Source organism: Limulus polyphemus, unplaced genomic scaffold, assembly GCF_000517525.1.
Source record: "Limulus polyphemus unplaced genomic scaffold, Limulus_polyphemus-2.1.2 Scaffold3073, whole genome shotgun sequence".
Lineage (NCBI taxonomy): Eukaryota > Metazoa > Arthropoda > Merostomata > Xiphosura > Limulidae > Limulus > Limulus polyphemus.
This window is the reverse complement of record NW_013668683.1, coordinates 3028-14820: the sequence shown is the minus strand read 5'-3', so window position 1 is coordinate 14820 and position 11793 is coordinate 3028. Positions and strand designations below refer to the sequence as shown.

The following is an 11793-nucleotide window of genomic DNA, read 5'->3' as shown; positions in this document are numbered from 1 at the left end:
TGAACTAGTATTTTGTAAAATACAGTCAATTTTGAATTATTTTACATTATATATGGATATAGATTATTGGTATTTTGAAATAAGTTCTTAAACTTATTTTTCTTAAAATATAGAATGGTAAACAAAGAAGTAAAACAAATAATTATCTCTTCTAGTTATGACTTTTGTACTCGGTTGCTGCTTGACGTAGGTTGCTAAGCCTTTAAAAATTTTGCACGTGGAATATATGAACGGTCAGAGGGGATATGACTGAAATGTTCAAGATCGATAAGGGTATTGATAATATAGATCCATCAAAATTTTTGTGTTTAGCAGTGAAAACAATAGGACAAGGTGTCATAAATTCAAATTTTGGCAGTATAGGAATCATCTGCAGTTCAGACAGTATTATTTTTCAAACAGGGTGGTTGGCTTTTGGAATGAGCTGCCTTCAAGGATGGTGGATACAGAGAACTTAACTGAGTTCAATAAAAAAGATTGGATGAATACATGAGTAGTAGGGGGAGGTTACAGTTGGGAGCTGTAAGGGACATACTTGATGGGGTAATAATTTCCTTTTTGTCCCTTTAAAATTTTATAAATTTATGAGTCTCTTTTTGACAAGTTTGAGTGCAAAGCGATTTTTACGTTGTGATTAAAAATAGTTTTCTTCATCTCAAATATCTAAAAGTTCATTTGTGTAATCTCTAAAACCTCTTAAATTCAAACATTTGTTTTTAGTAAAACTTTATACTTTATCTGTTACTTTCTCTATTCTAACTCTATACAAGGTTGGTCAATTTGACCGACCTCTTAACCACACAAAAATGGGGGGGGGGAGCTTTTTTCTTTCTAGAGTGACTTCAAATTGTAACATGAAACTACATTCATTGATCCTAAGTAGTTTTAAACTCATAACAGTATACATCTATTTATACCTAAATTTTATTGTTTTATTGCCATTTGAACCATGTCTAACTACTATCTGCACCATTAAAAGTTGTAAATCACTTGGAGAACATGGAGCTCACGTTACGCTATTGAATTACATTACCCACAAGCTGCTCACATGCATGCCTCATGGAATATTTGTATTATATTATTATTTATTTATTTTACCTAATCTAGCTTTAACCAACCTAAAAAGATTCCTATTTTTACATTTTAGTTACTTTTATAATAATAAATAAAGAATTCACATGAAAAAAGAAATAAAGTACTTACCCAGATCTACCTTTTTTTGCTGTTGAATATCAATGACACTTAACCCTACTTTTTTTATACTAATGGTAGTAGTGCATTAAATAATTTTTATTTAATTAAATAATGCACCAAAGAACATAGAATAATAACAAGCAAAAAGCAGACAATGTCCCATAACAATCACAATTTTTCTGGCTTTCTAACTATGTGACAGGGCCCATTACAAATTCATCCAAACCAGTCAATATGTTTCCCGTGGGAACGATGCTTTTACTAAGGAGAACTTGACAATTCTCTGTTCAGAAAACAATGTAATATAATATGTCATTTGACAGATGAAAACCTTGACTTTCTATTGGTTATAAGTAATAAATAATTAAGTGTAAGAGAGAACTATTAACAAATCCTGAAAGAGAGGATGTGATAGATGAATGTGGCAAGAGGGGTCTGATGTTCTATTTGATGGCTCTGTAAACAAACAAAATTGAAGGCTATAAAAATTATGCTTTGTATGAGCAAAGACAATTTTATAGTGAGTAATTTACATTAAATCTTGTACTTACTGAAGGTGTGGTGAATAAATTAAAGAGGGATGTGTAGAGGAAAAAATGCACATTTCTCATACTAGGGGAAATCCAGAATTTTTTTTTAAATATTGCCTTAGAAAATTAAGAACTTAAAACTTATATATATACTATTAAATATGGATTATTAGCCACAAGTTTAGCCCATAATAATTGGTATAACATAAACAAAAAGTAATTTAATTAAATTTTGAATGTAAGTCACTAAATACCTCGTGACATGCGCAGTAAAGGATGCCCATAGGCACTTTTCAACGTTTTCACTATCAGCATGACATATTCACAGTCAATGTTTTCACTATTAGCAAGATATATTTACAGTCAATGTTTTCACTATTAGCAAGACATATTCACAGTCAATGTTTTCACTATTAGCAAGAAATACTCGGAATTGATTTACTGCAAGCCCCTGTGATCTGGAATTACAGTTAAAATTACTTATTTGACAACAAAAAGGGAAAGAAATGAATAAAATAATAAAGCTTAGATTTTGAAGCATGCGATCACACTCCTTATTTTAAGTTTTGGTTATGTCTCCTCAAAACAATGGATATAGTAATTGAAATTTAAGTACGAACTTCAGATTTTACATGTTCACATCATGACCTCAAAGCTGAAAATTTAACAAAGTATTTGTTTACCAAAAGTAGGTAAATAAGCACTTTAACACTTGATTCCTGAAAACATGTGACTTAGTACTTAAACTTTACTTCAGACAAGAGTTTTAAACAAGATGGCTAAAGAAAATTAATATTCTTGGTACTTATACATATTCAAAAGTATTATGTATCTTTTAGTGGGATAGTGAATACCAAGATAGATTATCTTAAGTGTCAAAGCACACACGTACTCAGCTGTTATAACTTTGTCCTAAACAGGATTTAAAAAGTTTCCATTCAAGGATTAGTATAAATTTGCTTTTATTCCTTCAATATTAGCATTAATGATTCAAAGGATTTTTTTCTGAAATTGTAGTTCTGTATTTGTAAAACTGATGTTGACTTATACTAAAGACAGTTAAATAATTTTGACAACACATTTATATGTAGTTATACAGAATTAGAATATACAATATACATTTAATAGGAATTCTCTTGACTGCTCAGAAAGGAAGAGTTAGAAAAAAAAGTCTCATTCTTGAGAACTAATACAGAAGATTCTTAAGACACAAGACCAACAACAATACAAAATTTATATTTACCATGGTAAGTTCCTCACATATGTGGGTGCACTTAGAAGTTGTTCCTTGAGTCTACTGAAGCTTGGAACAACAAATCTAAAGACTGCTTCTGACCTAGCCTCATCTGACATGCAAGAAAAAACAAAACAAACTATGAATCAGAAACAAATCAGCAGAGCACAACAGCAAAACTAAGTTAATCTAAAATATCAAGAATATACTGTTGAGTTTTTAAACATTCCCTAGTTAATGCAACCAGTCTATCAAATAAAATGCATATCACCAAACTTAATACCAATTCTTCAGTATTAATAGAAATTAATTACCTTTCTTAATTTTGAGACATATTTTCTTGTATTTATAATTCTATGATTAATCTTGTTGGATTGCAAACTCAAAGAAAAATTTTCTGTACAAATATTTACACACTTAGTATCTATAAATTTGCTCATGAAAAAAACAAACTCCAAAACTCCAATGACCCAAATCTACTTTTGAAATGTGAACTGTATTTGATACAAGTTAATATTCTGTTATAACAGAAACTCACTGTATCAACACTTTTCATGCAACAACAGCTGTTATAAAGCATTATACAAAACAAAATAATTACAGGATAGGTGGAACTTATACTTCAGTTACATCAAAACAGAAACCACTATTATAAAATAATGCCAAAGACCCCCCTCTCTCTCTCACACACACACATATACATACATACACAATTCATTTGACAATCCATTATTCAAATTAAGGTGCAAATGGCTGACCAATTGTCATATATTTTACTACTGGTCACCATACATAGTGAAATAATCATTGCCTAACACCTATTCTCTCAACTCTTAATTATAATATTTACTTTACTGTAATTGGTCCTCTAGTTTTACCACAATTTCATTTAAACAATTGCATTATGATTATTTAGTAACAGACACCCATGAAGAATTTCACAGCATCATAACAATTTTATTGCCAATAATATATTAGTTCCTCCCAACTTGTGTAGACTGAACTATGGGTGGGAAAATAACTGTATGATGATGTTTTTTGGACTTGGAAGTGATTATAAGTGGCATGGTATGTGCCATTTGTTTTCAATGTACATTTATTTCTCATATATTTGTTTTTCATGCAATATACAGTTTCTGCTAGTAAAGTGACTTCTTGTTTAAATGCATTACTTATAATCTTTAAGTTAAATGTCACTCATGCCATTCCAAATTCTGTCCAAAATATAGGCACTCTTCTTGATACATATGTTACTGTAAAAATGTGTCAACTTTACATTTTCTGATATGTTAGCACATTCATTGTAAACCAGTATGATCAATGTCACTAACTTCATAATATCATGCTTTTTGTTTTTGACAATAAGAACCTATAACAAATTACCTCTGTTGCAGCCCCTGAACCTCAAAAATGTTGATTCAATTTACATCACACTAGCCAGAGGATTTCTGTTTCTGACATTCAACTAGTTCCTGACCTATAACAAATTACCTCTGTTGCAGCCCCTGAACCACCAAAAACGTTGATTCAATTTACATCATACTAGCCAGAGGATTGCTGTTTCTGACATTCAACTGTTTCCTGACCAATAACGGATTACCTCTGTTACAGCCCATGAACCTCAAAAAATGTTGATTCAATTTACATCGTACTAGTCAGAGGATCGCTGTTTCTAACATTCAACTAGTTCCTGACCATTATTTACAGGGTCATGGAAACTCTTTTTACTATTTGATTACTTGATGCTTTTCAGTCCTCAAACATTTCCTTGTCATCACTGCCTTCCTGTTACAAAATTACATTTGATTCCTTACTGTATTGTCCCTCCCCCAAATGTATACTAGAACTACATTACAGAGTTTGCATTTTGTTTCTTTTTATCATCTATTCAGTCATAGAATTTCTGTATGTGTACTTTTGCTTTCATTATCTTGCCTTTTTTTTTTTTTCACAAAGACAGATGAATGCTAAATTCTTAGAGTTCAAACTGTTTTTAAACACCTCAGGGTTGCTATCAAAAAACATCCTCATAAGCATATACCCACCTTAGGGACATGCAACAAACTGCATTGAACTACAATATTTCACTATATTTGGAAAAATAAAGCTTGTTATCAAAAAGGTTGCTACTGGAAGTTAACATACAGCTGGTTTCTTTGATGCAAAATAATTTTTTAAGTAAATTTCATAAGTATTTAATGCTTATGTGACTTGTTTCACAAAATATGAACAAAAAGGTTGCATGTCATTCATAATTTATAACAGTTCCTTGGTTAATGATTTTGTAACTGGTTACTGCTTAAGCTAATCATAAAAGGTTCTTCAATGGGTATCTTACAAAAAAAAAGAGTGGCCCTTTTGAAGCTTATTTCTAAATATGTACACTGACAAACATATGATTCAATCACAAAGCTTATACCTTACAAATGATAACAGTCAAGAAATGACAGCTGTCATCTGCTTGTGCTATTAATGATGATCTGCCTTGTTCAGGTGTTTGAGCAACTGCATTATTGGTGTGAAAGCTGTTTCATATTCTGCTAACAACACTAAACTACATGTTACCTAAAAAACAGGTGACTACTACTTTGTAGTTCTTATTTTTTAAATTGAGAAGACAACTGTAAAAAAGCTGTATGTAATCTACAAAATAAATCACTGCTACTTTGTAGCTTTGTTTTTTAACAAAAAAAGGGTAAAAAACTAAACTAAATGTAATCACAATCTAAGTCACTGTTACTTTGCAGCTCTGAATTTTTTACAAGAGAGATAAACTTAAAACTAAGTTATATTTAACCTACAAAGTAAGTCACTGATATTATTAAAAGCTACTTTTTCTTAGTTCAGTAACATTATACTTTTTCTTTTGATAAAAAAGCAAGTAAAAGATTAGGTAATATATATATATATATATATATAAATCTTACACTAGGTTTTATACAAAAATAAACAAATTAACAAAAAAAAAAATATTTTTTTCTTTTTCAAAAGGTCTGAAGCCTGGCATTAATATGGTATTAGAGAAGCTTAGTAAAAACAGTGCTTCAGTTTTAAATGTCAATGAAAGATTAATTCAATAAACAAAACTGATTAAATTACAATAGCAAAAAACTGGCAAATCTAGTCACCTTCTTCTTCCATTGTTTCCTCCTGAGTGGTAGAGGTACCATCTCCATTATAAACTTTAACCTCTCCTCCTCCTTTGTCTGTAGGAGGTTGGATGTTTTCATCTGATGGCAGAAAAATTATTCATATTACTCATAGTTTATAGATATGAAAACAAATAAGTCCTAAACACTTTTGTACACCACCATAATTTCCCTTAAAGGGAGCCAAAAGCTGCCTAGAGAGGTCACCTGTTTTAATCACCCACACGACAATACAGTAGTGTGTTGACTGTCGATCAGCCAGTAGACACTAAAGTAATGTCACATGAGGGATGCTTAGCATTTCAATTTGTATTGTTGTGACATCAGTAAAACATGCCATGAATTATAAGAAGAATTATGCACTCTGTAGGCTACAAAACAAAATGCCATATGAACTTCAAAAGCAAGAAAGAAAATATTTATTTATCTTAATTTTGGTTTTATTTACTCTTGTGACAGAACACTTTCAGGGACCATGTAGAAGTACATCTAGTATACATTAATCACAGATACGAGTCAAAGTTAAACTTTCACACAAAACATATTTTTGATGCGACCGTGCTTTATAGTTATTATAAGAAAAACCTAGACATTGGATAGGTAAAGTGAAAAAAAAGTAGAATCCAATAACACATGTTAATCAAAGTGTAGATTGAACTGAACCTCCCTTGAACTTAGGCTTTGAGATTAAACAATTTCCAAAGTACTAAGTTTATTTATCATCATATTTCCCACAAAAATCAGAACTTTGTTGGCATTTTTTGGTGCAAAGCAACTAAGCTATTTGTGTAAATTTTGATACACATGGACAGACAAAGCAGTTGTAAAGTCAGTATGGATATTTTTAACACTTTAGAACTAACAATGTAACACATGGACTTGATGATTATACAGGCTAATAACAATGGCAATGATTATACATGTGTACATCTCTGTTACCATATATTACCAATCAAAGATACGGTATTCTATCAAGTTTTCTTCTTTGGCTTTTCAACATTTGTTTTCTAATATATATTTTTTTTTATTATTCATAAAATACTAGTTTAAAATTAATATACACTTCCAATATCTTATGGAAATTTCAAACTCTTATGATTAACACTAACTCTTTCGGAAATGATGCAAGAGGGCACTCTCGTAATACAAGCTTGTTGTAGGTAGTTGTACGAGTAATACATAGAGAAAAACTCAATTTTTATTATCTAAAACACAAAACATGATTACTTTTCTATACAACATTTTATAACTACATATGAATGTTTTGTTTCATTTATATGGATTACATATAAACTAAAAGGATTTTCAATTACAAACTTGTAGTTATGTTGACTCATCAGTAAGTTCTAAATATTCAGATATCAGAATCTACCCTTTCTTATAGCCCTACAATGGTAGAATTTGTCAAGTTTTCTTGTGAGACTGAGCTTAAACTGATAAATACATCATCCTAGTTCTCTTACAATAGAGATTACACGAAACATCAGGCCTTAGACCAATATTTAAGGGGATGTTGAGTTGATTATGAATGTTCAGAGGTTATCATATGGAAACAATTTTCAACATTTTCACATCTCTTCAGTCCAACTTTGGACTAATTACAAGGTATTGTATTAATCTACTGATAGTCTGAGAACTCTTGAAAGGGTTTTAGAAAGTAAAAAGGTTGGGGGGGTCACAAATGAGGTATTTCAGATTGTGAGAGATAGAACTGGGTAACTTAAAGAATTTTCTATAAATAATAATTACAGCAATTACTGTCCTATAAACTAACAAGTTAATCATAATTACAATTAAATCAATTAACTGAATAGTGCCTCTGATTATTAACATTTTCAATAATTCCAACAATTCATAAAAATTCCATTATATAGTTTGTCATGAAAATAATCAACTAACCAGAATTAGTGTTTTCGATTGTTTCAATAATCAATAAATCTAAATTAGAATTAAATTGACTGTCATAAAAATAACTAAAATTAAGGTTACCAATTATTATTACTTTGGTTATTCCAACTACCCATTTAATCAAAATATTGCTTTGTGTTTGATTTTAAACATAAAGCTACATAATGGGCTATCAGTACTCTGTCCAATCTTAGCTTTATAGGTGTGTTTAAATTTCAAGTTTGTTCAGCTTTTATGGTTTAAGGGTGGGGATGGGTCTTGTGATTTGATTCCTATACATCAGTGACTAATGACAGAATCAGAACTACAAACAGAACTAAGTTACAGTTGTCTGCTAACTGTAACATCAAAAGTCATTAATTAGTGAGACTCTGACCTGGCTAATTTGCATTCATATGTATCCATTAGTAAGTTAGCCTACTAAAAAAATAATTACCGAATGAAAGTTTACTATATTTATCATGCAAATAAAATTACAAGTAGATATTTTCACCATAGGATATAAATAACATTATGCAAGTATTTCTATTTTCACTATGTGAATGTTCAGAACTTTTTGGTAATCATGTATTCTTTAGTGTTTTAGCAATAAAATATTTCAGCAGTTTTGAAGAATTCTCATAATTGTTTGAAAAATATGACATTGGTTAAGTCTTATTTCCAACTTGCAATCTGTAGTATTAAAAGGTTAAGATTCAAGGAACTTGAGTATATATTTAAAATATTAAAATCCACATATGAACAACATTTATGATATTCAATTAAAAACCTTTATTTAAACCAATCAATGTTTTTTAAAAGTCACAATACATGTCCTCTTCAGGAGTGTGAAGATGATATGAAACTGCGTTGAAACAACCGTTGATCAGTTTAAATAAAGATTTTAATTATAAAATGTTGTTCCTTTGTGTGTTTTTAATACTGAAATCTGTAAGTTGCAGCTTTATGGGAAGACAATATGAGACTGAAGAAGATGTATCAATGTGTCTAGACTAATTTCTCTAATATCAAGACTTCTGACGGTTAATTCCATTTACTGTGGTATTTCAGTAACTAATACTGTGTTCTTTTATTAGTAGGAAACCTTCTGGTTTTCTTGTTATTCATTCCATAATGGTTTTCAAACTTTGCACAATAAAGTTTTATTTTGCAAAATAAAGTTATTCTAGTTTTCCTGTTGTTTGACTTTAAATTTAGGATACTTAAATAATTTTTAAAACACTAGGTTTTTACTTTAGCTGAGTAATAATTTGCCTTATAAATAAAACAAGATATGATTATTTGTTTACCTTAATTGGTTACTAAGCATTTGAGTAACTGCATAATTAATCTAACATATATAAAGTTTTGAAACAGCTATTTGTTGGTTAAAACTACTAGATTTATCTTAGTATAATGTTTTATCTTTAAAAATGAGACATTATCATGTAAAATATTCAAAGTACAAAGTAACCTTATCCAATGAAAATCACACAAGTTACACTGTAACAGTGTAAACATCAATTTTATTAACTGTCATATCTTTTTTCTGTTTGGGTTAATTTCATCTGTTACTGCTGATCCTACATAACTTTCTTCATGAGATTTAACTTTTAAAAGCCTCAAGTAATGCATCATTCTGTAAGTTATTCCTAATCATAATTCTAACCATTTGATTTTACAACATAATGAAAAGTTCTACAAAGTACTAGTACTAGTAGTACAGTTGCCCTTGCTATTTTAAGTATTTATAATTTATGCAATAATTCTTATGCCTAACATAACACCCATTCATACAATTTCTGTCTTATTCCACAATCAGTCTGTAAATTATTCAACATCAAGATGCAGAAAAATCTAAAAACCACACACTATATCTTTTACAAGTGACATATCGTTAAGCCTACATCAACTGATTTTATTATAATGTAAATCTTGCAGATACAAGCATCAACTGATCAAGCAAATGCAACTTGTAAATTACACTGATATTGATAATATTTACTCTATCAGTATCACTATCAGTCGTCATTGACTACTGCTCATAAACAGAAATTCGTAACGAGTATTTACTAAGTAGTATCATGTTAGCATTTTCGTTCGAACTAATAAAATTCATGCTTGTGCAGGTTGTTATCAACCGTAGATTCCTAAATCTGGGATCTAAGTTAGGCCTATCTAACTTGCGTTACGATCAACTCGTTGGTAAGTTAGCCTAAAATTAAGTACTTCATCAAGTTAAAACTACTTTATAATACAAATAAAATTTATTATACTTTTTAACGTCAATTTTACCTTCTCTGGTATCCATTTCTTCTGTTTCAGAGTGCTGATTCTCTTTGTCATTCATTGAATTTGAAATATGATTCATTTCAAGATTATTAAAAGTTTGCTTTCCTTTCTTAATTTTCGACTGAGTGACCACTTTTTCCTTCCCATCCACCACTAAATTCTTTCCAGGCACGGTCACTTTCACGTGTTTCCTCACTATTCCCCCAATGTCTGCGGATGTAAACTCCCCAAGAAGGGGAAACCATCCAAGATCGAACTAACTGTAACGTTATAATTTTTAAATCCAAGATGGCAACTGCGCCAATTATTTCCAAATCCGTTTTTTTCACTCTCCAACACGACAGTACGTACTAAAGTACGAAAATAAACAAGATGGCGAAGCCGCTAAAACGATGCATTATGGGTATAACTTGTAAGTGTTCAAATATATATATATATATGTATGTATAAAATTAACAATAAATTTACCACATATTCTCTTTTACAGGATTGATTGCTGTCGCAAGAAATTTTTATATACGTATAGAAATATGAAAATATTTTAACAAAGCAATACATTATATTATTCTTATTCCATATAGATGCAAAATAAAAATCAACATTGACATTTATTTCACCAAATGCATGCTATGGTTCGACTGGCTTATGGGTAACAAATATTATATATCTTTGGTTTAAGAATATACTATCTTATGTGAGTGGATACTGACAGCTAAGTAACTTGTTCTTAACAAAACAATAGCTCGAGTTAGTAAATAGGATAATGACGCATTCAATTCCAAGTTTAAATTCCTAACAAATAATTAATCTAAAGGGATGTTTATAAACATCTTTAATCAAAGTTGATAAAAGAGTTAGCACAAAAGATCACATATAAAGTGTAATAAACTTAAAATAAGACCCAAAACACGATCGATTTCGAATAGAGTCAACTATTCGAAATCGCTCGAGTTCGGCGTCTTATTTTAAGTTTAATCATTTTTTTTATTTTCAATTGTAAACAGACATGAGGAACAAATATTAAAACTTATGTAACAATGGTACAACAACTCGAAGTAATACAATTTATAAGTCACAAACCTAAGGTATAAATCGTACAATATTGATGTAGTATATATATATCATTTATATAACATTAACAACAAGAACTAAAATTAAGTTATATGTGGGAGGAAATAAATAAAGAATTTATATGGAAGTACAAACATACGCCTACGACGTTTCAGTGCAGGATTATTTGTTGAGTTTAATCTCAGATTCTCAAACTCGGAAGTAACGTCGCCGCCACTTTTTATTCCTCAAGAAGAACAGTCAACTATTCAAAAGCGCTCGAGTTTTCGAGTCTTTTGAATGCTAAAATAACGTTAACAGTGAAGAAGTTTCGACACTTTCACGTGGGACCTGTTTGTCCATCTCTGCTGTTCCAATCTCTAAACTAAATTTAAATAAGTTAAAAAATATTAAAGCCAGCCCTTATCATTCATATACTTATCAAGATTTTTCTTAA

The 11793-nt window shown here is 30.1% G+C and overlaps 1 protein-coding gene across 1 annotated transcript in view; it reads right to left on the bottom strand.

The window, feature by feature from the left end:
• The window catches only part of LOC106468604 (ubiquitin carboxyl-terminal hydrolase 7-like), a 63609-nt gene extending 52933 nt beyond the window's left edge, over window positions 1-10676 (bottom strand). Inside the window, exons 1-3 of the mRNA XM_013929035.2 lie at window positions 10290-10676; window positions 6087-6188; window positions 2968-3070 (exon numbers count right to left, since the gene is read on the bottom strand). Coding sequence (XP_013784489.1) covers window positions 2968-3070; window positions 6087-6188; window positions 10290-10365 — 281 coding nt within the window. The 5' untranslated portion in view covers window positions 10366-10676. The remainder of the gene's footprint in view (window positions 1-2967; window positions 3071-6086; window positions 6189-10289) is intronic.
• Window positions 10677-11793: the final 1117 nt, after the last annotated feature.